This window comes from Lemur catta, chromosome 4, assembly GCF_020740605.2.
Source record: "Lemur catta isolate mLemCat1 chromosome 4, mLemCat1.pri, whole genome shotgun sequence".
NCBI lineage: Eukaryota > Metazoa > Chordata > Mammalia > Primates > Lemuridae > Lemur > Lemur catta.
Window position 1 is genome coordinate 49,682,818 of NC_059131.1, and position 27,452 is coordinate 49,710,269.

The following is a 27,452-nucleotide window of genomic DNA, read 5'->3' on the forward strand; positions in this document are numbered from 1 at the left end:
CAACTGTAACAAATATCACACACCAATGCAAAATGTTAATAATAAACTTGGGGGGTGGGGAGGAGGGTATATGGGAACTCTGTACATTTCTGCAATTTTTCTGTACATCTAAAAATGTCTTTTAAAACAGTCTATTAATAAAAAAATGTAAAAGTACTGTTAAAGAGATTGCAGCCCACTCTCCTCTCCTTCAGGGCAGGGCCAGGCAGCCCCTCTCAGCACCAACAGCCACCAAAGTTTCCCCTCTCCCCAGTGGAAGGCCTGGAGGGCGCACCTGGAGCCCAGAGAACCACTTAGGGTGGGGGGTGGCTCAGGCTAACTGCACAAAACTGCTTTTGGAAAAGGGAACTAGCTCTCACAAGACCAGCACACAAACCATCATCTCCATCAACTATCTGCACCTCCCTTTTCTCACCCCTCCCAACCCTCACCAGTGTCCCTGGTGGGTGGGAGCTGGATCGTCCAAGTACCCAGGGCCAGGGGGGTGCTAGATGCTTCTCCTCCCTGCAGGCTGCCCACGCTTTGGCTCTGGGCAGGACAGGGCAGGGAAGTCAGACCACTGACCCAGGGGCACAGAGAGGGGAGCCCTAGAAACTGTGGGGCAGCGCAGGAGGCCACCCTCCCATGGGAAGTTGGTGATGACAAAGCCCACCCCACTGGCCGGGAGTGAAGCTTAAATGAGGTAATTCATGGAAAGCCCTCAGCCCACGGCAGACACAGGAAGAGGTCAGGAAACACCCACCATGACCCAGTCCCACACCCTGTCCTGCTGGGGAACAAGGCTATAGGTGACAGAGGGCAGGTGCCAGATCCGCCTTGCCCCCTCCTGACCCCAGCGCCCGGCAGGATCTAGTCCTATGTTCCTTCCTTCACCAGGTGGTTCCCCAGGGCCTGCCTCTCTGCCAGGCACTGGGGACACAGCCCCTGTCCCCAACCACACACACACATTCTAGTCCTCCCTGGCTGTGCAAAGCAGTGAGAGAGATACAATCATCAAATAAACGCAGAGAGACGTAGGGAAAGTGCTAGTGAGTGACTGGGAGCAGGAGGAGGGTGAGCCAGGCAGAGGGAACGGAAGGTGCAGAGGCCAAGAGGAGGAATCAGCGAGAAGGCTGTGGGGCTGGGATGAAGTGGTGGGGCAGAGGGGAGATGTAGGGTGGGACAAGCAGCTGGGGCTACAAAGCTCACAACAAGAATTATGGATTTTATTCCAAGAAAGCCAGTGGAGAGAGGTTGGGGCACGGGAGTGACATATCTGACAGTTGGTCCATTATTGCCTGACGCCTGCTAGACATGCAGGCTCTCCGGGCCCAGCCCAAACCTGCTGAATTTGAATCTGCATTTTCACAAGGTCCCCAGGTGCTCGTATTTGGAAGCACACGACTTAATGTGTATTTCCCATATCTCTCTAGGTACTCTGTTGAGGACAGACATCCAAACAAGGATGGGAGCAGGGAGACCATCTGGATGGCAGTGGCAGTGGGGATGGTGAGGTGGTAGTGGATCCCGAATCTGTCTGGAAGGCAGAATAAGCAGGGTTTGCTGATGGAGTAGGTGCAGGAGGGAAAGAGGAGAGTCAAGAATGACTCCAGGGATTTGGGCATCATACTTAGGTGCATGGAGGTGCCACCCACTGTGGGGGCACATGGGGGAGTGAGCCAGTAAAGCGTAGTTGTGTCACAGGGGTGCCCCAACTCGGGGCCATCCCAGCTGGTCTTCCTGCTGCTACTGGCCATCAGACACGAGTTCTCTGTTATGACCCACAGGGACCCAACTCAGTGGGTGTGAGCCCTTCTTGCTTCCAAAGATCTTCTCGCTCTTTTTTTTTTTTTTTTTTTTTTTGAGACAGAGCCTTGCTCTCTCACCCAGGCTAGAGTGCAGTGGCATCATTATGGCTCACTGCAACCTCAAACTCCTGAGTTCAAGCGATCCTCCTGTCTCAGCCTCCCGAGTAGCTGAGACTACAGGTACGCCACCACACTCGGCTAATTTTTCTATTTTTAGTAGAGACAGAGTCTCGCTCTTGCTCAGGCTGGTCTAGAACTCTTAAGCCAAGCGATCCTCCCGCCTCAGCCTCCCAGAGTGCTGGGATCACAGGCATGAGCCACCTTGCCCGGCCTAAGGGCCTTTAATTCAAAGTACTGTTAATACCAAGGAGTCATATTTTGGGGTGAAATTTCGGGAGCTCCTTCACTGCCTTGGACAACTTGCCTAACCTTTCTGGGCGTTAATTTCCCTTTCTGGATCAGCGAGAGGTGATCAGAGAGGGCGTAGCCCAGGGCCCACACTTTCTGTAAAGAGAAAGTGCTTTACAAAGCTAGTCTCCCCGCCCAGTCTCCCTGAGGGCACAGGTCCCCTGCCCACACCACCTATTCTGATTGCAGACCACTCAGAGCAAAAGACTCAAAACTCTGCAGCCCCCTCCTCGCCAGCACCACAGGCTTCCATCCTCTTCCGCGGCAGACACACCTGTCCTTCCTCAGAGCCCACCTCCCCTAGGAGCCGGCGCCCCCAGCTGGGCCAGCTGGGAGGGCTGTCTGCCTTGCCTGTGCCCACACCTGCAGGCCAACTAGACACTCCAGTCGGAAATGCTCAGGTTAACCTGGAAAACAGAGATGGACAACCTCTACCCCAACTGAGCCCAGGGGAGGCTGGACAGCCCAGATGGGGACACCAGGACGCAGCACTGAGGCCCTGGACCAGTGGGTGAGCCCCCCAGGAAGGGACTCGGAGGTCCCCAGACCTCCATGAGCCTGAGCCCACAGCCGCCCAACCCCACCAGCCTGCCTCAAAGCCCAGGAGCTGGAGCCAAGCACACCACACCGCCCCGGAGAACCAAGGCCTCGGGAGGGCAGGGACCTGTGACATCCAGCTCCCGAGGTCAGGCTCGGCTGCTCTGGGCCAGCAAAGCGTGCAGAGACACACAGAAAGACTGACTGAGAGACCACAGAGTAGGGGAAGGGAGAAAAAGACAGAGGCAGAGTCAGAGACTGGGAGGTAAGGGGCAGCTTGGTGGCTGCAGAATTGCTGCACTGGCAGGGCTTAGGGGCAGCAGTCTGGCGGGACGGGGACCCGGGATTTCTCAAAGCCGGGTTAACACAGCAAGTGCCTGAGTCTGTGAGGTGGACTGTGTAGGCATCGCCATGGGGAAGGCGGCGGCCCCCCGGTGAGCCACTCCTGCCCCCTCAACTCCGTCTGAGCTGTGTGTTTGGGCCCGGGGCGGGGGGGTGGGGGGGGCGAGTCTCAGGGACAGACAGGACAGCGCCAAAGCTCTGAATAGCTTCTCTTCCCACCAAGCCCCTGCTACAAAGCATCAAGAGAATATGTGACTTCGGGCTCCTCAGCTTGCTAGGAGCTTTATTTCTTCATAAATAGATTTCTGGCCAGTTTCTTTAAGCCCTGAAGCCTTCCCCACTCTCCCCCCCCCCCCCCCCCCGCCCTGGGGTAACAAAGGGAGGGTCCAGAGTTTGGGGCTGCACTTAGTCGCTTTGTGCCCCTCCCTGCACCTCAGTTTCCTCAGGCCCGAGAAGGACCCCCCACCCCGAACTCCCTCCAGAATCATCACCAGAATCAGATAAAGCGAACGTGTGTGTGATGTGTATCTTGTGCCACTAAGCTATACACAGGTGCCTGCGGGAGCATCAGCCTCAGCACCACTGCCACCCCTGCAGCCCCAAGGAAGCCCCGTTTCGCGCGAGAGTCCGGATGGGACCGACTTGGAACACGGTTTCAAACGTGCTCGGCCACCTGGCACTGCACTCAGGCACTCAGCTGGGAGATGAGTGACCATAAATCCTTTTCTGCAGGCGGCCTGACTCCCTGCACTGACACACAAACAGTGCCACACGCTTCCACCCGTAATCACGTCCTGAGAAGACAACTAGGGGGAGAAAAGAAGTCTGTTAGACCCTAAGCAGGGAGGGGACAGACTGTCTGACTTCTCCCAGGCACGCAGGCCAAATCCCCCAGGGAAGCTGGTGTTGGGAGACATTTCCCAGCTTGCCCCACCCCTCCCCCTCTGCCTCCAGCCTGTGCTCTGCAGCCATTTCTTGTCACTGCTGAACAATAGGCCTTGCTAGCAGCTGGCAGCTCAGGCTGCCCTGCCCGGGAGGGGAGGGAGGAAGGAGGGGAGGCTGCCTGGTGGCTGTGGGGCTGGGGCCACCAGCCTGCTGCGGAGGGGGTTCCCAGCTCCAGGGACAATGCCAGCGTGTGTGTCTCCCCGGTCATGCACATGGCCACACCATCCCAGGAGCCTCGAAGGCTGGCATCCTTAGAGTAGTGGCTCTCCTCCCTCCCAGAGCTTTCGTAAAAATCCTCAAGGCCCAGACTGCACGCCCAGAGATGTGGGCGGGGTCCTCCGTGATTCTAGTGTGCTGCCAGGGAAGGCCCCAGCTCGGAGCATGGCAGGCATGTGTATCCTGCATCCTTCTTTTGCTCCTGACTCCCAGAGAGCGGAAGTGACTGGCCCAAGGCCACACAGAGCCATGACAGGAGAGCCTAGGGGCATTCAGCCCTGTAGAGCTAGCCTACCTCTTGGCTCACTGCTGACCCCACCAGGACGTCTTCTTGCTCCTGCTCCTCAGGGCAATACCCCAGGAAGAGAGGTGAAGTCACTTATGCAAGGTCAGGCAAGGATAGACTTAAAGCTCAGATTAGAACATGGCCTCCTGACTCCCTCGCCTTGCTCTGCTTCCAGGCTGAAGGCAAGGAGCGTGCTAAAGGTGTTACAGGAGTCGGGGAGACCCAGGCTGCAATCCTAGCTCTGCCACTTACCAGCTGTGTGACCTTTAGAAAGCTGCCTAATTTCTCTGAGCCTGGACTCCCACCTCTATAAAATGGGGGTGGCAAAAAAAGAAAAGAGAGAGAGAAAATAGTTCTTGCGATCACGCACACCAGTACATAGCTGTGTCTGGTACATGTACGAGCTCAGTAAGCGGTAACCCCGGGGACTGTTAGTCCTGATTTAGTCAAGGATTCCTTTCTAAGAGGAACAAAAGGACATTAACAGCAAAGATGGAAGAGGCAATAGGGAATCCGGGATGCTGGATTGGCGCAGTGTTCTCTGTAAATAAATAGCTGACCATCAGGACATGCATGGTATTAGGAGGTCACGGTTGCCTCCCCGCAAACATGCTTTCGGCATTAAGATACTCCAGTTTTGCCTTAAGGCTTAACCTAAAGCACCACACTGAGCGTGGAGACCTGGAGTTTAGCCTTGCCCACTGGAGATGTCTGTTCTCGCGTGACTTTCCTGAGTGCTCTGGCCCCTCTGGCCCTCAGGACTCTCCTGGCTCCTGTACTGCAGGTCATCTTCCCAGGGGAGGATGTCCGCAGACGATGGAAGCCCTGAGCCTGTCCCATCTACGGTCACTGTCCTAAGTATTGTGTGAGGGTTGCCAAGATCAGGATTTGGCAAACTGTTTCTGTACAGGCCCAAAGAGCAAATATTTTAGCCTTTGAGGACCACATAGTCTTTGCCACGGTAGCACGACAGCAGCCATAGGCGACACACAGATACATGAGCACAGCCAGGTCCCATAAATACTTTACTTACAAAAACAGCCAGTGGGCAGGATTTGGCCTGTGGGTCGCAGTTTGCCGACCTCTGGGGAAGATAAACAACACAGATTGCTGCTCTTAAGGACAGCAAAGGCTACAGAGGAAACACGATGGGCTAATCTGAAGACTCGGCAGCACTTGTTGCTAAGTGCGTTTGCTGAGTGAGTTTGCCCGGGCACAGAGCCCTACAGGAGCTCAGAAGAGGTTAGTTTTGACCGGGGTTGGGGGTGGGGAATGCAGAGAAGGCTTCATTGACAGGCATTTGAGCTTGGCCTTGAAACGATGGTAGAATTTCTACACGCAGAAGGCACAAGGCACACCCAAGATCACACCGAGGCAGGGTGCTGGTGCGTGCAGGGAACGGGCACGTCCGAGGTGGTGAGGACGGAGTGAACCTTGGACCCAGGCGAGGGACAGGTGTAGTGCTGTGCTTCTCTCATTCTGTACAGAAGGGTTAGCTACAGAATATTTTTGTTCTTCTTTTAATTTGACAAACATCTACAAGTGCCTACTATGTGCGAGGCACAGTTCTAGGCATGAGAGGATAGAACCCACCTTCATAGTTGCATTTTTATTATACCATTGACATTTTCAAAGAGCTTTAGGAGCTATGACTTTAGCTCATCCTCAGAAATAGAGATTCAATGATTTGCCAAAGTTCTATCTATCATTAGTTAATAGCAGATGCTCATAATTTGTGATACGAACCACTCTACTGAGCATCTCTAGTTCCCTGAGTGTCTCCACGGGGCTGTCTGGAAAGCGCTCCCTTTCAGTTTGCCAGGGCTGCTGTAACCAAGTTCCCCAAACTGGGTGGCCTGGACATTTATTTTTTTAGAGGCTAGAAGTCCCAGACTGAGGTGTTGGCAGGGTTGGTTCCTTTGAGGGCTGTAAGAACCTGCTTCGTGCCTCTCCCCTTGTTTCCAGCGGTTTGCTGGCAGTCTTTGGGGTTCCTTGGTTTGCCAATCACCCTAATCTCTGCTTTCGATTTCACATGGCATTCTCCCTGTGACAAATGTTTTTCATAAGGTCTTTAGTCATATTGAATTAGGGCTCATTTTAACTTAATAACCTCATTTTAACTTGATTTTCTCTGTAAAGATCCTACTTACAAATTAAGGTCACATTCTGCAGTACTGGAACCTTTTTGGCGGGCCACAGTAAAACCCCTAACACCTCCCCAACGCTGCCCCACCCCCCATCCCACTGCTGATGCAACAAAATCCTCATTTCCCAGGTCTCTCACATCCAGCCCCTTCCCTCACCAGTTGGGCAGGCGAGGCTGGATCCCATGACCCCATCAGACGGTCCAGCAGCCAAGGGGGGTGCACAGGATCTCTCCCGTCAGCCCCTGGGAGATGGCCAGGGGGAGGCTCCAGATTGCACAGCCAGGGGGCACTTACAGAGGATGTGCGACAATCACAGGAACCACTGGCATTTTAGCACGTCCACTCTAGAGTCAGGGATGTTGGAGACAACTGTGGCAGAAAGACTCGTTAGGGAGCAGGTACAACCACTGGCGGCAGGAGGGAGGGCCCGAGTTGGGGAAGTTGTGGTGAGGACAGAGAGGAGATGGCAGAGGGAACAAAGTAGCTGGGGCCGGAGACCAGACCGTGTGTGTGGGCAGCTGAGCCGAGTGTGGGAGAAGACAGCTGAGGCCCACCAGCCTGCAGCCCAGCCCCCACGGGAAACGAGACGGTGTGAGACATGCTATGTGTGAGATGGCAAATCTTGGCAGATACGAGCATCAAGAGCTCAGGAGAGAGGCAGGGGCTGGAAATACGTTTTGAGAATCCCAAGGGGTCAGATCTCCTCGGGGAAGCAAGCTGTAGAATGAGCGGAGGCTTGCCGAAGAGCTGGTCACAGGCCAAACCATGGAAAAAACAATGTTTTAGAGAGAGCTGGGGCACAGATGTGAGAAAAAGGAGGTCACGAAGGGTCCAAGAGGTAGGGGGAGAACCAAGAGACAAAGGCGGTTCCTGTGAGCAGGAAGGTTCACCGGGCCCAACAGCACCGACTCCAACAGAGGCCCCTGTTGCTGCCACAGGACTGTTGCTTAACACGAGCGAACTGCTGCGCTGTGCTCCGGTCAAAAGAAAACTGCGAGCACGCCCCTCTCATCTTTTAACTGTTTATTGTATAATATAAAACTACAAAAGTAAGACTGCTCATTTCCATGTACATTTAATCTGTCCAATTGTTTCGATTACAGCCCAAACCTACATGTGAATACAGCCATCAGGGTTCCGATGTAACATCTGTAATATTGCATAGAAAAGGCACAGCTCTCAGGTCTGTGGGGGAAAGGTTATACCTCCTTTTTGACAAAAAGCCCTCCTCAAAAACCATGCACCAAACACGGCACTATGTACACTTTTTTCAAAATTGCGGTCATTCGCACACATGGCCTGCACTTCTCTTCCAAACTTGTTATCCCCAAAGGAAGTCCAACATTTTTATTGGCTTTGTCTGCAATAGCATTTGATCCTGGCTAATTTTAAAGAACCATTCAGACTCATTCTTGGAACCACTGAAAACAATTGTACATAAGCAGGACGCACACAACTCTACGCCTCCAGGTGCCGGGCAGTTACAGGAAGTTAACCATTTACAGCCAGAACAGGTTAAATATGCTCTTTCCAATATTTTCAGAAATGTATAAAGGTCCAATTTGTAACAGCAAGGTTTTCAAATTAAGACAATTCATATAGAGTGGAATAACAATCGCTGCACAAAGTATAGAGTCTCTCTCTTTTTTTTTAACATTTGTTATTTAAGAAGGCTGCCCTGCGGTATTCATAATTCATTGTTTACCGCATAGGTGGTTAATACATTTAAGCTTTAAAAACGATCCGTAAGTTGATACTTTGGCTCTTTGGAGCTTATTTAGTTAATAAATTTTCCTTGATTGACCTCGGGGCAGTTGGGGCACTCCAAGGGGCTATGGCGACAGAAAGCTCAATTGATCAGGACACTCGAGAGGTGCAGAGGAAGCTCAGGCCATTTCTCACCCTTTGGTATGAATGAGGGTGCCCGTGGGGTTGCCCCTTCTGTCATCCAGAGAAAGTGCTACTAAAAAAACTTTTAAAAATATCAACCCTTTGATGCTTGATTTTCTCAAAAATTTGGAGGTATTAAAACATTCCTCGTCCATACCTTTTGCATATTTCAAATAGACCCATATTAGAGAAGAGAGTAAAAATGAATGTGGACTGTGCATACGATGAGAAGACCCGGGGGTCCTGGCACGGACCCCCTTTTAATACAGATTTACATTCCTACAAGAGAATACATTCCTACCATACATTCTGCACATGTTACGATCCAGATGTTGTTAGAGCTCCACAGTAAAATAAATATATTTACACAGAAAAAGGAATAAATAACTTATGGGAAAAAAAATCACTTCAAATTCAAAGCTCTTATGATTCTGCTCTCATCTTGTCACTTCATTGCACATCACTGTCAATAACTGTCCTCTCCCAGCCCCAGCCCCAGCATGTCTTTCTCATGAAGGCACCTCAAGCTGCCTGCCTGGCTCTGGATGCCACACAACTTCTTTTACAGAGGGGAAGGCACTGCTGCCAGGTGGCATCTGGAAGCACATCCCATACTCACACTGGGAATTGGAGATCCCACCTCTGGCTCCTACCCTTCCTTGTTGGGACATCACTTTGTAAGAATAGGACACAAAGACAATGTGAACCCTTGACAGTTTTGCTTTCTGAAAATCGGCCGCTAATCTTCCGTGTCTTTCTCGTTAGACTTTGAATCAAGAATTTACAGCAAGGGTGTCAGAGTTAAAAAGCATTTGCCTGCTGTTGTTGGGGGTTTTTGTTTTGATTTTGAAGCCCAGCCTTACAAATACATGAGAGTCAGAGAACCAAGTTTGGGCAACACTTCTGTGCTTATTTGAACTGTTGCCCAACATATGGGATTTGTTTAAACACAGGATTTGCTAATCCAACGAAAGTACAGTTGTTCTAAGTTACTGTAAATCAGTTTTAACAATGGCAAATCAACTGCTTTACCCGGTTATTGTTCGGAATAATCAACACCATTGTATGTGTGTACGTATGCAGACGTGTGCAGCATGTGGTGATTCGCCGGGTCCTCCAGTTATAAAAAGCATGGAGGCTGGGCAGACTTGTTCTCTACAAGAAAGGGAAGCTCTTAAAATGGACAGGCACAGTGACACTGGAAGCATCTACAACAACCCTCACCTTAATTATATGGTCCCTGGTCCTATCAAAGGAAACGACACATCTGTAGCAGTCAGAGGTGTCTATGTGGAGGTTGCTTGTAGGAGAACAAGTGCAATTTGATCAGTTTCTCACTGCTCTACTGAGTTGATAATTAGCCATTAAAACACATTCAAGTGGGGTAAAAAAGTACATTAGAATGTAGAAAGATTTTATCATATCATATATGAATCTTTTGCTGCGAAGAGCAGTTCCTTCATCACAAACGTATTTGCTTTGCCATGTGCATTATAAAAATAAAACTATCTATGGCTTGTTTAAAGTGCCATTTTATAAAGTTGTCTTTTTTAATTAGCCAGAAAGACCCAATTTTATCCATGGCAAGAAGTGAGCAGAATTGGTGACTGAATATTGACAAATGACCAACAACAAAGACAACAACAACAAAAAACAAAATCCCATAATTTAAAATTTTTAAATAAATATAAAAGTTATTCCTAAAGAAGCCATCTGCATAACAATATAGGTTGTAACCTGCACTCAACAGCTAAAGTACCATTGGAAGAAAGAAAAAACTGAAACGAAAAGGCCATAAACAATTTCGGCAACAAGCATGATACATTGCAAACATTTTAAAATTAAATGTACACCACTAGGAATAAAAAGCTACTTCTCAAGTGTGTCCTAGGGGTGGGAGGGGGAAACATGCATAGAAAATCCTGTGTGTGTTTTTGGGTGAAACAGCCTTGTAAAGTGTAGTTAAAGCAGTTGATTTAAGAAAGCAACCAGATGGGAAGCCGTCACGCAAGGTGAGGAACTCCAGGTTCAAGAGTCATGGATGTTGTAACAGTGCATCCCGGGCCAGCCGAGGTGAGCAGAGCTCACTGTGGTGATCACAAAGATGCCATTTTTAGCTCTTAGCAACAGAGAGAACAAAAGCTCTAGGGAAGGGAAGCTGCAAAAGACAATTTAGCAACATGATGGATGCCTTCTGGGGAGATTTTCTTCTTTAAGAGCCCTAAGCATTGCAAGAGGGCTCAGTTCCATGAAGAGGTTGGTTGCTTATCACAAATTGTATTCAGATGTAAAATTTCAGGTCATCATAAAAATTATGCCAAAAAGGAAAGATCTAGGTTTTCATTTAAAAAAATAAAAACAATTAAAAGAGCAAACTTGGCATAAATACACTCTGAAGTAAGACTGGTAGCCTTCCCTTTAAAAAAGGGAGCTAAGGAGAACCATCACTTAAACCCCAAGCTCTGTGGCCATCTCCACCAGCTGCTTAATGTAAGTTTGATGAGCAGACACGGCTCTGGCTTTGGAAGTCACAGTACTGGCGGGTGTTTGTGCCAGGGGGTCAGTGCTTGTGAAATTTGGGTGTGATATCACCTGGCCCTTTCTTAAAGCGCTGTGTGTGTTACGTGTGTGCATGTATGTGCCCGTGTGTGTTTGCATTTGGGGACATCAACTGCAGATTGATTTGATCCAATTTTCTCTTGCACCATACACATATAAAACATTACAACTCTATAAAAGTACAAGTGCAACTTGTACATCTGAAGTTTGCAGGAACTATGTGAGCAAATCCTATCAAAATAGCTATCTCATATGTATAAACAGCATTTGTTTTTAGAAAAACAATATCATAAACTGCAGAATCTGTACAAAAATATAAAATAAATTTGGGCAGCAGTTTTCTAAACAGCCATGTAAATGCAACACTTACGAGGAGTAGTTAATGCCTCTAAAAAGGCTGAATTGCCAAGTCAACCTATACAGGGCAAAAATGCCAAAAAAGGTACTGAGATTATCTAAATTATATATATATATTTTTTTCTTCTTTACCTCTTGCAATAAAACTTATAGAAAAAATAGACAAATATGCACATGCAATTTACAGCTTTTCCAACTTAATCCTTGTGCTTCACTTGAACTGTTTATTTTTGTCATTCAACATAGCAACATTGTCTTCAAATGTATTCTTTCCTATACCAGGGTAGTAGGTCTCTGAGGAACCACTCAAAAAAGCATATTAAAAGTGGTCATACTTGTATGAAGGCACTCCAACTCTGCTCAAAGCAAAAACTAGTGTGATCCTTTTGTAAAATTTTCTTTTTTCTCTGAAAAAGGCAAGCAAGGGTGCATGCACAGTGCGGAGAACTGTCAGGTTGTGGGAACGCCCCAGGGTCTGGGCGGGCACGGTCGCCTTGGGTCTTAGGACCCAACGAGCACCTCCATGATGTGGTCCAGCTCTGTGAGGTCCATTTTGAAAGGCTGACTCGGGGTGACGGGCTGGCTGCTGTAAGGAGCCAGAGTTTTGAGGAGGTCGTCGGCTGACACGGGGGCCATTTTTGAGGCTGTCCCTGACGAGGATGTGCAGGGGTCAAAATCATACATGGACGTATCAATGTCGGCAAACAGGATGTCGTCCAGGGTCAAGTCTGTCAGGAAACCCGTGGACGTTGTTATTTCGAAATTCCCAGGCAGAGAGTCTATCAGTTTTGAGTCGTCCGTGCGGTTCTCTTGGGGCCCCTCGGGTTTCTGGATGCTGGACTCGATGGAGGTCCCTTTGGAGCTGTCAGTCGCTGCTGCTGTGGCCTCTGTGGAGGTAGATGTGGGACAGAGCTCCTCGATCTCGTCCAAGGCAGAGGAGAAACTGTCCTTTTCTGGTGGGAGGGCTGGAGGTGAGAGTTTGGTGGGAGCCGTGGGCTGCACGGCCTGGGAAGTGCAAAAAGTGTCATCGTCATCCTCGAGGAGTGAGGCCGGGGTGAGGCAGGCCTCCAGGGGTGTAGTGCTTCCAAGGTCGCAGGGGTGGGAGGGAGGGGACCCGAGGTGGCTGAAGGCAGGTGGGGCCTCCTGGTAGCTGTCACTCAGCTCCTCAGTGGGCTGGGAGGAGGGGGTGAACGCAGGCCTCAGGCTGCCTTCCTGTTTGAGTTCCTCCTGGATCCGCCTCAACATGTTGTTAATTAAAACGGTCTTTTGCAAGCTGGGCTCTGTCAGGGGCCTGTGGTTATAGAGTTTCATAAGGGAAATGTTGAAGATAGTCTGGCGCTGTAAGGTGTAAGACACCTTGGATGGACCGTCAGAGGCAGACACGATTTTGCCTTCCAGCCCATCTTCATGCTCATCAAACTTCCGTTTTCCTCCTTTACCCAACATATATCTGCAAAGGAGAGAGGGAGGAAATAGCATTAATCACACGAAAGCTGATTTCTACCAAAAAAAGAAAGAGTTCAGGACTCGGACTTCAGTTTCTTGCCCAGGGTTTTAGAGAAGAGCAGACAGATTAATTGGGGGGTAGGGGACACCTTTTAGAAGAAGAGAGAATTAGCAAATCTACCTTTGTATGCCTGTGGAACAATTTTTATCACTAGGTAGTCTGGTGAATGTATTTCTTGAGAAATGTGTACGACACAGACAAGTTAAGAGTTGCCATGGAAACCGTGATTTTGACTTTCTCAGCTCATGTGCTTGCATTCACATGCAGGTTCAATTTCCCTCCCCCAAATGGATTTATTTTTAAAACCCAAGAAAACACTTACAATGCTATGACCTAAACAGATACAGGTGTCATGAATTATAGCTTGAACACATCTTGAAGGATTAAAAGAACCAAGTTAAAGAAGGGGGAACATGTATAATTTTGGTAGAACTGTGTGTGCTTTCCAGACGCTTTTTCCTTCCTCATTATGCATGGAGTCTTTCTGCCTGTTTGGTGACATGTGGCGAAGCACTTGGCCTGTGTTAAATGACCACAGTGACTGCGCCGCCACTGCTTTTCATTCTAGAATCAAGTGGGGGAATGTGTATTTCCCAGCCTAAGTTTTTCCTTGGCTCAATTCATCACACAGTTATGTCTGAATGCAACTGGATTACTTTTAAAGTAATTTGCTCTGAATATAAGCATTGCTGTTTGGATATTTGAGACATTTCATAACAAAATATCTACTGTGATTCCAGAGATACATATGTATTCTCAAGAAACAATGACCTCGAGTCTCACACCTTGGGAATTTGGTCATAGGTTGAATTTTAAAATTGCAGTGGAGAACTGCCCCATCTCGCCTGCGTTCACGGCCCAGGCTGTGTCCTCTCTTGCTCTGGCCTTAGTGAATACTGATCTTCAGCTGGTTGTCACCTTCTGGAGCGTGCTCCTTCCAACTCTCCAAGGTCATGTTACATTGTCATCACTTATTTTCAGAACTTCCACCGTCTAAACATAACAATCTCAAGTCCATTAGCCTTTGCCTCACAGACCTCACTTTCTAACCATTTAATCAAGAAATTGTCCTTTGCTGTTCAGACCAGGATACGTGGTTCTAATTAAGCCAGGCCCATGCTTGCTTCCTCGCTCACTCTACGACACTCACACACACGTTAATCCTATTGTCAATGTGGCTCACTCTTTCTGATATCTTCATATACGAACAATTGCTATGCAGTTATCCAATTTTTCTTCTAAATGCTACTTACCTTTTACTGAATTGCTTCAGCTGACTGATCACGTCTCATGCAATCCTTTATTAACGTACTCCACATCTACACTGCCTCGGGCACGCTTCCACGCATAGTGGAATGTCACGCGTGAATACAGTCTGGTCTTCAAGAGGCCAAATACCTCCCTCCTACACTGTATCACCACTTTGAATTTCAAGACTCATCAAAGGAACAAGGCTGAATGGAAAATAAACTTCACACAACTTTCTTCCAATACTTTATTAGAAAGGAGGTCATGCTGCCCCTCAAGACAGATGTACAGGTGGCCACAGAGCCTGGCACACAAGTCCTACTTAGGGTGACTGACTTCACGGCCTCACTCTCCAGAAGAGATGGAGGAAGAAGGCTGCAACCTATCAACATCAGAATCAGCCTGAGATTTGTTAATACTCACAAAGAATGTGGAGTTACTTGTATGAAAATTTCCTCTCATTTTGTAAATATTAAGAGAATGGCTGTCAATCACTAGGACCAAAGACCACGCCTGTAATTAACTCTTCTCCAAGGCAAGGAAAGTATGATAGTAACAAGTGACTTATCTAACACTTCATGTGACAAGCATATTTCCTACTGTTTAGTGCTAAAAGTTTCATTTATATATCTACTTTGCATAGGACATTTCCTATCTAAAGTATTTGTGCCCATTTAAACTTCAGAGTGAATCAGAGGGGGGAGGTGGTTTCATTTCACATTGCAAAACACTTACTACGTGATGCATCAGAAGGGTTACCGGACAACTGGATTTTGAAACACATAATTATATTCACAATTATACTATTTGTATTTGCTTACATTTTGAGCATTTAGATACTTACAGAAAAATTTCACTTTTGCTAAAGAGCTTACTAAGTGCATTTAATTCTACGTGCATTTAATTTTCATATAAAGTTATATAATCTATGTTATGTGATCATGGCACCACATTTGCACATGTGTGTGAGTACACATATGCACACTCTAAAACAGCATTTCTAAAAGTGTGGCCCACAGATGGTGCCAGTCTGTGAAATGTTACTGGTCCATGATGAGCTAAGTAGGGATATTGTATTATTTAGAAACTTTTGCAAATTTACAGGGTAACTGTCTGTAAATCTAATTTTTAAAATGAATCTTCTATTTTCTATACCTTTGTATTTTAATTTTACTTTTCTAGTAATTATTTTTGTTGTGTTTTTCTGAAGGCCAGGAAGGACTGGGGGGGGGGAGGAGGGCAAAAACAAGATGGCCCCCCATCAAAGAAAGCTTAAGAAGCTCTGTCCCAAAATGTCAACTAAAATCCAACTGAAAACAAATTAGTAAGCTCATTGCCACTTTGAATTTTTATTGGTTTTCTGGAAGAGAGGTAACATTTAGGCAAGACGGTGTAGACTTTTCTTTTAGTTATCAATGTAGAACTGACTTTTTTTTTTTTTTGAGACAGAGTCTCACTCTCTTGCCTGGGCTAGAGTGCCACGGCATCAGCCTAGCTCACAGCAACTTCAAACTCCTGGGCTCAAGCGATCCTCCTGCCTCAGCCTCCCAGGTAGCTGGGACTACAGGCATGGGCCACCATGCCGGGCTAATTTTTTCATTTTTAGTTGTTTGGCTAATTTCTTTCTATTTTTAGTAGAGACGGGGTCTTGCTCTTGCTCGGGCTGGTCTCAAACTCTTGAGCTCAAGCAATCCTCCCGCCTCGGCCTCCCAGAGTGCTAGGATTATAGGCGTGAGCCACTGTGCCGGGCCTAGAACTGTCTTTCTAAGACTTGTTACCAGAATAAAACAAGTTTTTCAATAACACATTTTTCTAGAAATAATCACTAAATCTACAGAACTCACACATTTAAAAAGCACACAGGCCATGCAATACTATAGGCATTTAGCAGAATTCCCACGGCTGAAAGGATTGGGTGGAGATACTTTCAGAGAGGTATCAATGTGGGAAGCACCAAATTTCCAATTAGAAAGATCCAGCTGGTGGTAGCTGTGTGCTAATCCTAATGATTTAGGGAAAGCCTGATAAGACATCTGTAATGCTGCCTGGAAGCGGGAGGGTGGAGGGCTAGTGTAAGCAAAATCTGTGAGCAGGAGCAGACACACAAATCAAATCTTGGATGTACTTCAAATGTGTGAATAAGGACCCCCGATGGGGTATGGCTCAAAGCAGGTTTGCCTTCGTTTCTCTATTTCATATTATGAGGCAAAACTGAATCCACACCCCCAGTAAGATTGAAAAACGCACACAATCCTGATTTTTAATCCTCATTCTATCTGAATTGTTGTAGGAAGGAATAAAATGAAACATAATAAAATTGACTTCACATTTTCACTTAAAAGTTTTCCCAGATTGCTTAACACACTGCAGTAACAATAGATTAGCGTGATCAGAAGAGGCCTCCAGCTCCTAGAAGGAGGGAGGGTGGTGAGAACTCTCACTCTCAGGGCTTTGTGTAACAACCACCTCCTTAAGCAGGGCAGGATTTAAAGAAGAAAAGGGAGACATGCCCTCAAGGACATGCCCTCAAGAACCTGAGGGCAAGAAGCCAGATGCCTCGGCCCCTCCCTGCCTCTCAGGGCCTGGAGCCGGCTGCCCAAGGCCAGGGTCAGCCCAGCTCCTCAGAAGCCTCTATTTCCTCGGGCACTCTAAGAGAGTAACAATAGCTCTTTAAGCAGCCACAGGAGAGGCACGTGACCTTTCAAAAGGCCTCACCAGGCCGCAACTAGAAGATGAAGCAGTTGCAGGAGCTCATTAAGGGCTTCTAGGTAACTTCAGGAAAGGGGGGTTCCTTGGTCCCTGCCGGGGGGTGGCCTGGAGCTCCCTGAAAGGAGGTGCTTGTGACTCCCTTGCTTCCGAGGCCGCCCCTAGGGACCCCTGGGCTCTGACACCCGACTTGTGAAGACCCACGCCCAAAGCCCATGGCTTCCACCCAATTTTTCAAACAAAGACCCAAAGGGATCCTGAGCTTCAGGGATGGGTTAGAGACCCCCACATGAGGAATGCGGGGGTGCTCCCTCCCTCTTCTGCCCACCCTAAGGGGCCTCAAACTAACCATGGCCACTTTTCTATTCAAATTCATTGGCTCCTAATAGAAGGTTTGAAATAAGACACCCTGCCTCCCTAATAAACTTCTTAGAAACAAATTCCTAGCATTCTGGTTTTCTTAAAATAAATTTCAGCAACTATTAACTGCAGCAAACTAAGTTTCAAAAATAAAGAACGAAACTCATTGGTAGCTATATAAATAAAAACTTCTCTTCTGGAGTTTAATACTGAATAAAACTCTATATGCCAAACCCAGCTTTCAATTGTGCAGCTTTTCATTAGGAAGGACCTAACCTCAAAAGCTATTTAATATAATCTGTTAGGGCAGATGCGCAAAAGTAACAAATGCTGGCTGGGTGAGTGGTGTGTGCCTGCAATCCCAGCTACTTGGGAGGCATGATCGCTTGAGGCCCAGAGTTGGAGACCCTGTCTCATTTAAAAAATATAAATTTCAATTGAAAAAAAAAAGTAATAAATGTCACCAAGAGTTTCCTCAGAAGACAAACACCTCAAGGCCCATTTTAAAGAGCTTGATCCAACTGCCTCTTGAACTAGTAAATAACAACTAGAAATTCTGTGATTTCCCTTTTTAGGAGTGTAGCAGGCTTCACAATTCAGTGACATGTTGTTTTAAAACTCAGTTAACAAGGCAAAGCTGAACTATGGTGTCTGCAGTTGGGTTAGGGTAGTTGCTAGTGGAGCACGAGGCTTCTGGAGAGCTGGTCGTGTTCTACTAATATTTCTTCACCTGGGTGAGAATACACCCAGGGGCTTGCTTTGTGATAAGTCACTGGCCTGTGCACTTAGGATCTTGCCCATCTCCATGTGTGCTATACTTCAACAAAAACGTTTTTAAAACATTAGTTAAAATCTCCCAAGAAAAAGGCTCCTAATTCAAAAGGGAGCTTTAAGAAGCTGTATCCCTGGCAGGGGTGGGGAACCTGTGGCCCTAACGGCCACATGTGGCCTTCTGGATCCTTGAGTGCCGCCTTCTGACTGAATCCAAATTTTACAGAATCCTTTTAATAAAGGGATTCGTTTTGTGAAGTTTGGATTCTGTCGAGGACCCACACTTGGGGATCCGGAGGGCCACATGTGGCCGTGAGGCTGCCGACTCCCCACCCCTGCATGACTACTGGTGTGACCACCGGTTGCTGAAGAGTCCAATGCTGACTCTAAAACCCATAAAGAAACGAGGCCTTTGCGTTAATGCCAACAATTCAGAGCAGTGATGTGTCCTCTTTAGAAGGAAAAAGAAGCAAGGAGAAGAGGTGTGGCGAGCGTCTCCCGAGAAGGCTAGCAGAAGCTGTTCCCTCCCTTTGACATCTTGTCACTGAAACCCACAGCCTTTAAGTGGAAACACACCCCCCTTTCAGTTTCTTTTGGGGGTAGTGGAAGAAGAAAGGAGTGCCCCTGGCAAAATTAATTGTGTGTGTGACGGACCTCTGAGTTGAAGAGAGTCTGGATCAAAGTTGGGCCAGAAATTGTTCTGAGACAATTTCTGAAACGCAGAATATTCTCCTTTCTCCTTGCTTCACTCCATACGCTTGACTTAAGATGCATTTTGGATCCTGCTTTTGAGGTGGTCCACATGGAGAGCCTCTGTTCAAGACAAAAGGACACCTCCCACCAGCCCGGGGGCCCAGCAGCAGAGACCTTCCGGAGCCGTCCCTCCAGGCTGCTGTCACGTAGACAGGGCAACTCCCAGAGCAGGAAGGGGAAGCCCCATCCTACTGCCACGAAGGGGCCACCTCTGCCTAGACAACTTACTACACTTACAATATTACACCTAAAAACACACTGGACTAACGAACTCTGACAACGCCTCAGCTTTTAACACCCTTCTCCCCCAAGTAACAACAGTGAGAACAAAAAGGCTGCCAGGAGAAGGACGGGTAGTTGGTGACGCCGGCAGGGTCAGAAAGGGAAGCTCAAAGAAACAGGCGAGCCCTCAGCTGGCCCTAGTGTCCTGGCCTGCAGCTGGCACAGGAGGAGTGACTATCCGCCTGCAGCAGGGTGCGGGGAGGGGGGGCCGGGGTAGCCACACGCCAAAGGTAGACCTCAGACCCCAAAGCAACTGCCTCTGGTCCAGAGGAGTGGCAGGAATAGGGGCAAAATTCCAACGGGGAGAGAGCCTCCCCATGGTTTATTTACAGACAGGGTAAGGACTCCCAGAAGACAAGGAAGAGTGTTCCTAACAGAACCCCTAACGCTGCTTGGATTGGGAAGCTTTTTTTTTTTTTAACACCAAAGCTCATCCAGGATTTCTGAGGTCCCTGCAGAAACATCCATGCTAATTGGTAAGTAAGACAAAGCCTCCCCTAACAAATCAGCAATGTAATTATAAAGCCAGTCACTAGATCAAGCCAGTTACCAGCGCCCCTGCGATATTCTGAACCTGTAACCCGATACCACTGTTCTCGGTGCCTCCTCCGGGCTCTCCCCTGCTGCGCACTGGGCTGTGGGCGCCGCTGTTTGTTCCAGATCAGACCTTACCCTGCACGAAGACCCACAGGAACAATCCTCCTGGCTTTCTTGACAGTGTTTTGAAGCCTGGAGATAAACCTAAATTCTGCCAGGAAGTCAACCTCTAACAACAACTTTTAAGGTTTGGGGTTGTTTTCTCAAGTCCACATTTTTAAAAATTCTAGCTTTCCCTTTCAGGATTTTACACGCTGCTATTAAATTAAAGACAGTTTCTAATACTGATGGTTTGACAAATATAATCTTTTCTAGAGAAAGGAAAGAAAAATTTAAAATGCTGACAACTGCATTTAGTAAGTAAAATACAGTCAAATTCTGGGAGGGAATGTTTCAAGCAAACATTTCTTTAGAATAAATTATTGCCTTGTTAATAAACATCTGGAAAGAAAAATAGGCTTTTTAGAATATAAAGGTCAAGCAGTATAAAATGTTTCTAATAGCCTTTCTTACTGGATCCTCCCCCAGCTGGGAATTTTAGGTTTCAGTCCCAACTCTTATGCAGCTAAGGACACCAGTCACCTTCTTCCAAGGAGGATGGAAATGCTGACAATTCTTTTATTTTACCTAAGGATTCTGGCTAAAAGCATGGCACACTTAATTTTATTTTGTTTTTAAAAAGTTTTTTTAATTTGTAAAGAAAAAAGGGTTTATTCCTTAAAAATTTATAAAGAAAAAAGGTTTATTTGGGAATAGCACACTTAAAGTAAATGGCTGAGTAGAATTATACAGTTTCTTCAGTTTGACAAAAACATATTCAGGATGATATGATGCCTGGAATTTGCTTTAAAATACTCTGGAATAAAACTAGCTATGTAGATGAAATAAGATCAGCAACTTAGTGATAAGTACAAGGTGGTGCATTGTACTCTTCCTTTTACTTTTGAGTATGTTTGTAATTTTCCATAATAAAAAGTGAAAAACCATAACACACCAATACATATTTTTTAAATTCTGCAAATTAAAAAATACCAAATAAGCACAATAAATTATTCACACCCTGAGTGAGAACTATTATATTAACGTGATAGGTTTTTTTTTTACACAGAAGAAAGTTATTAATGCTCTATGTAAACGAGCATGTCCAATGCAAGTTGGAACTCCTTTTGAACTCTGAAATACAGCCATGTCACATCCAGCCACAAGGGGGCGGCACAGAGTAACAAGGCACCCCTGATGTCTGCTTTTTCAGGGCAATTTCTACCTACAGATCTCTCAGAGTATACACAGTTCCAAGATTGTCCCCAAATTTAGGTATCCACAGGACAATGCAAGCAGCTGGGAGCCTTGCCAAGCCCAAACCAAACTATACTATCGTTCAAACTCTGGAAATACTGTGTATAGGAGAGGTTGTTGCCTCTATGTAAGTAACACGGATGTTTCAAAACCATGGTTAAAATCCCTGGAGGATTCCTGAAGTAAGAACATACACACAACAACAAACACAAACCCAAGCCATGAGATGTGAACTTGGAGAAGCCAAAAGTTCAGAACTTCCAGTGAGGGTACTAACATGGACTCCCAATAACACAGTGAGTCTCAGTAAGTTTAGCACTAAGAATTTTACTACCATGGAAGCCTTTAGTAATCCTACTACTGCTTCTTAACAACCATAAATTACCTCCATACTGAACAGATACTGCTTCAGGCAGTTATTTGGGAAAACCCTTCATAAAGGACACTGGGGAGGAGCATCTGATTGTAAAATGTAACTCAGATAAACTTAGGGATGAAGCAAGTTCATTGTATAATAACTACTTGCTGGAATTCGCTCTATTGAAGTTACAAGTTCAGGTTATGTGATGTTGTATGTTCAATAACAATGTTCACAACAGATGAACTATTATCATCATCTTCCTCCCATCTTAAAATTGGAAACTATAAACATTATTTTTATATATATTATAATCATTTAAATTATTATGTTGTTTCAGAATAATTTGGAGTCAGGAGTACATTTTAGCATTTTGAATCTAAAATCTCATTAAGGGAAGGAATTTTCAGATTTGACTCTTTCCTATAAGATTGTGTGCTAGTAAAAAGGCCAGCCAGCCTTGCCCAACCCCCCATTCCCTTGCATAATGAAAATATTTTTCTGCTATATTTATAATTGCTTGGACGAGATTCTGGTTTCAACCCTCCTGTAGCATCTTTTCCCCAAAGATACCTTGTTTTTCCCCTCACGCTAGAGACCCTTAATGAACAATGTCAGGGGGGAAAACGGTCTAGGGTAGGTAGAAACCAAAGGCTTTGCCAAAAATACATGAGAGTTTTTGTTTAAAAAAGAGATATATAAAAGTCACACTAAAACAGGTAAATGTAATTTTTTAGAATAATTTTGTAAAAAATAAAATTGCATCTTAGTTAAAACCAAAGGTTGCCTTCTAGGTTTTATTAATTAGCCAACTGCTTGCCACTGAATAAAACTAAGGAATGAATAAAAAGTATGCTACCTCAGGAAGTGTGTTTATGGAAGTGTTTCTTAAAAGTTAAAAATTTAAAACTAGTCATGCTTTCAAAATTTGGATGCTTTATTATTATGAAAAAATCACTTAAAACATTCCTTAAAAATACAGAACATATTTCATCTTTTAATTTCTACATAAAGAGGAAAACCAGAGAAATGTTATTTTTTTATTTACTAAGTAAAACTGAACATTGTATTGTATGGCCTAAACCTGAATTCCTTAAGAGAAAAACACCCCATTTCTACAACATGATATGAGCTCAAAAATTTGAGGTCTAAGATAATGGAAATATACTTATGAGACATGTAAAGGGGAGGAAATAACTATTCTAATGTGTAAAATACCTGTCCCATGTAAGTAACCTACATATTTGGAATGTTTATTTTAGATGTCTCTAAGAATTAGGTAGGCTCATGATAAGGTTTTACAAAGACAATTGAACCTTTATATCATATCTTTGAATAATTCACACAGGGCAATGAGGATATAAACTAAACTTGAGGGTAGTGAATGATACTTTGTAAACAGGGAAGCCATTTTTATTTTTGTTTTTTACATAACTGCTTTGGGACTATTTTGAGATAAAATGTATTTCTTCCCAAGGACTGCTGTGCATTGATAATGAATGACTCATTGAACTTTAGGCAAAGTCATTTAGTTAAATACAATAAAAATAATCACAGTACCACACTAAATGTAATAAATATTTATTTTCTAGGGAAAATACTTCTTAATACTTCAATTACTTTCAATGATCTTTATGGAAAGCCTTCCTCCAACCTACCCAGCTTGCCACCCCCTAACATTCTACTCATTCTACTTATCTTTGGGAGCTTTGGAAGGAGGCAGGAGTCACCCAAGGAATCACATTTTGAATTTTTAGACCAACTATTGTCAGACTCCAAGAATCATTACCAGGTGAAACCTATTTTATACTTCTGGACATGCAGAAACTTTTGGAGACATGATAAAATGATTTTTTTTAAAATTAATCTGTCTTGGCCAGGCACAGTGGCCCATGCCTATAATCCTAGCACTCAGAGAGGCCGAGGCAGGAGGATTGCTTGAGGCAAGGAATTTGAGACCAGCCTGAACAAGAGCAAGACCCATCTCTACAAAATATAGAAAACTTAGCCAGGCGTGGTAGTGCATGCCCGTAGTGCCAGCTACTTCGGAGGCTGAGACAGGAGGATCACTTGAGGCCAGTCTGAGGTTATTGTGAGCTATAATGCCACTGCACTCTAGCCAGGCAGAGCAAGACTCTCTCTTAAAAAAAAAAAAAAATAGTGTGTCTTAAAAACTGTTCAGGAAAGACCATCACCAGTTTCCTGATAAGCAGAGAGGCAGAGCAAAAATTTTTCTTCTGCTACAGATCATAGCGCCCAAATTCCTCAGCCAGATTGGTTTTCTCTGACAGCATGGAAGAAGTACACATGCACGGGGAGATGACCCCCTTAGAAAAGGAAGCAAATCTGAAGCAAATGTGTATCACCTATAATAAAATGCGATAACCACTCATGGCGGATCTGTTTAAAACAGTTGCCCCCTGGTTATCTCATTAGCATGACTAGGATTTTATGCAAATTTATTCTGGTGTAGAGATGACCTTGGGACTTTCAGATTCCCTGCATTTAACCCCAGTAATGCTTCTAAGCACAGGGGCGGTATACTCCAGCAGGCCTGCTCCAAGCCCCAGGAGCTGCAGTGTGTGCTGTGGAAAGATAAGCAGCAGGCCAGAGCAGAGCAGGGCAAAGGGCTAAAGGTTGATCCGCAGCAAGGAATTTCTGCTTATTTAAGTATTTTGACCATGGTATATTCGAGTGTACATTTTACTTTTGTTCAACAGGTTCACTGAGCCCACCGTAAACATGAGTGTGCGTGTGTACGCATGGATATATATAATATATACATACATCACGTCCATATAAAGCCTTCACCCTTCCCCTTCAATATTCTCTGTGAAACTCCTTAGAAGCATAAATATGCTTAGATTAGCTGCTTCTTTTCAGTTAACCGCCTATGAAAGTTTTTAAAGGAAAAAAACTTACAATTAGTTAGTAACTCTGCAAAGATACAGGGTTTTGCAAAGTGATAAAAAGACAGTAATGCAGACATGAATGAGGTTTAAGAACTTAAAGTTTGCTGCTACCTGGAGTTAGGAGAGAAACAAAGCTGCCTTTGGGCACCTCAAACTAGTCAGACCTGCTGTAGCAGTTGCACAGCTGCTCCAGATCTGTCCTCCACTCTCCTCCCTCCAGCCCCCGCCCCACACACCCACACAGCTCAGTCCACTCTCCATGCCAGGCTTTGGGGGCCAGGCCCACTCACCCCTCGTCCTGCTCAGTCCCTGCTGGAAGGCAGGGCCAGCTCTGGCCAGACGGCGTCCAAGTGTAAGAGGAGGCCAGACCAGAGCGCAGATGCCGACTCCATTCTGGGGTGAAAACTGCAATGGGTGCAGAATATAGCTTAGGTGATCCTAAGTTTTATTTCTAAAATCGATCAATCAAATCGTGGTGTCTGCTTCACATGAATGCGGGCAGGTATTTCCAATTAAGTTCAGATGAGGGACAGCGGATCCTAAGAAAAGACAAGTGGGTCTTCCCAGCTTTAGGATCCCTCAGACCACAGAGGGCAAAATTTTAGAAAGGGTGTTTGCACTGTCTGTGTGCAATGCTTGTTGAGATTCTAAGTATCTGTTTTGTCCTATTAGGAATCTTATATTTTAAAAGATATTGTGATGGTTTTATTTTGAAATTTTTATTTGTATTTCAAAGAAAATTTTTAGACAGCCAACCATGGTTTGTTTGTCCCGTGATCTTCAATTAAAAAAAACAAGGCTTCTATTTATTACCCAGAATAGGAATGTCGTCTTATTGGGCTGACATATGCCATTCACAGATTCATACAAAGAATGAACTGCCACACAGTGCTAATGGAGAAAGACACTGCTCCACACAATGAGTGATGGACGCTCCAGGGGACAGTTCTGTTCATAAGGGTTTCCCAGCATCTGCACACAGGGCAGAAGTTTGCCTTTAATACCAAATGCACTGGCCATTTGAGACAATAATTATTTTAAAAGATACACCAATTTTAGTAAATGTTTCTTTCAAAAATATTAAAACTAAACTAAATATCCACACATTTCTTAAACAGGAGTCGTAGCTTGTGGGTTTCTATCAATTGTTTAAGGAATAATTGTTAATGGTAGGTAGAAAATACATGATTTGTACATATGTCGTGGCCAGAGCATTTTTAGATTTTCATGTTCTGCTAGTCAGTATTAAGGACCTATGAGAGCTGGTGTTACCCTTATTGTGAGGCTATTTTCACTTAAACTGGAGCTTGCCCTCTGGTGTCTGTAGCATACATCTGATCTTTGGACTCAGTAATCAGAGACAGTTTGCTCACTCGCCCCCCTTTTCTCCCCGCCCATTCCCTCCCTTTCTCTTCTCTTCCCCACCTATTGCAACTAGAGCTATCTCCTATAGGATACGCCATGACAGTAAATACAAAATTTCTTTCATCGCAAAGTTTTAAAAATTCTACAAGTGAATTAAAGTTCACACTCCTAAATACTGTTATCTATACGTATTTTTATCTATGTACAATATTGACAAAGTGGTTTTGATTGTGATATAAGTGAAATATAAAATAAAGCTTCATACTTTTACCAGTGCTCTTTAACGAGAAACCATAGCACAAGAAACCTCTAACAGTTTCTCTTGTAGCTTTTACCTTTCTTAGTTATTAAAGTGCAAAAATATTTTGACTGAAGGTAATCTTATAGTATAGATACTGATAATTTGTAGAATGATACTTTATTGACTGATAGAAAAATAGTTTGATATATTTGCATTCCAACATCTTCACCCCCCTCGTACCTTTTTTATTTCACCTGTTTTGCGTGTGCACATTTCTAAAAGTAGTGTTGTAGTAACTTTTATTCTATTTGAGCACTGTTTAAAATAGCAGATGTCATAAGCTATCAGTCGCCACACAAATTTGAATGAGTTTCAAAATATCAAAATGTATGCTATTTTACTATGCTCATTATTAACAATAATTCAGTGTGTAGCAACTGGGTAAATTTTACATTTTAGCTTTTCAATTAAATAAAAAAGTTTTTAAAAGGGGACAATTCAGTGATTAGGAGTGTAAAGATTTTCTAAATCTGAGTTAACATCCTTCTCTTAGTTCTTTAAGGAAAACAAGCCTGAGCGGCTGTTACCTAAGAAGCTGTGACATTCGCCTGACAATAAAACTGTTCCCTAGGACACCTCCTGTTGTACACTTGGTTGGCAGCATAACATGTTGAGTCTTCTCCCCTACCTGTCTTAATGAAGTAAGAAACAGAGCTCGGTGTTTAAAAAAAAAAAAGTGGGGGGCACGCTGTCAAATCCATTTCACAAGATTTCTCACCTGAGAGCAACACGGTTATGCACATTTTAGTTAGGAGATGGGAAATTAGCAAAAATTATTTTAAAGGGTTCCGAACTTGGTGAACAACATAAACAATTTCAAATTAACATTTAATACCTCTAAGTAAGTCAATGAAGCTAAAGGAAAATGTTCAAACATTTGTGCCTTTTTTTACATGAAGAAATTGATAAAATGAACAGGAAAGCAGAGATCCACCAACAAGCTATTATTCTTGCTCATGCCAGAAGTTGGGATCTTAGGATGGGTATTTTCATCCTCACAGAACACCCTAGCACACACTCCTATCAGAACAGACTGCTATAAAAAGGGGGAGGGATGAGAGCTGCCAGGGTGAACATGCCTTCTGCTGAGCGAAGCAACTAAGCCCCCCCCCCCAGCAAAACAACCGAGGCTCTCAGGTGGACAAGTCCTCCAGGGGTTGAGTAGAGCCCAAAGCCAACTTCACTCTTGTCAGGGACTAGTCCCTAATTAAAAAAGCTACTTTGAACACTTAGGGCCTCAGTAATCTTACTGGTGACTACAACTTCTAGGCTCTTTACACACATTATGGATATTTCTTAACATATATTGGGAAATCAAAAAGCATACTTCACGAACAAAGCTCGAAAACATTTACTCTCCCTCCTCCTGGAGACCAAATGGGGCTGCCCAATTCGATTCAAATAAAAACTGCTGTAATGTGAGGCTGGATGTCTCACCCTGCCGATTGCCCAGGCCCATTCCGTGCCTGTGAAAACTTACTTTCTACCTTCTGAAACTGCCCAGCTTACAAGCAAAAAGTTA

The 27,452-nt window shown here is 45.1% G+C and overlaps 1 protein-coding gene across 2 annotated transcripts in view; it reads right to left on the reverse strand.

Moving 5' to 3' along the window:
• Nucleotides 1-7,676: 7,676 nt before the first annotated feature.
• The window catches only part of SERTAD2 (SERTA domain containing 2), a 106,940-nt gene continuing 87,164 nt past the window's right edge, over nt 7,677-27,452 (reverse strand). For both annotated transcript variants that reach the window (XM_045549736.1, XM_045549735.1), the window contains exon 2: nt 7,677-12,924. In XM_045549736.1, coding sequence (XP_045405692.1) covers nt 11,976-12,920 — 945 coding nt within the window. In that variant the 5' untranslated portion in view covers nt 12,921-12,924 and the 3' untranslated portion in view covers nt 7,677-11,975. The remainder of the gene's footprint in view (nt 12,925-27,452) is intronic.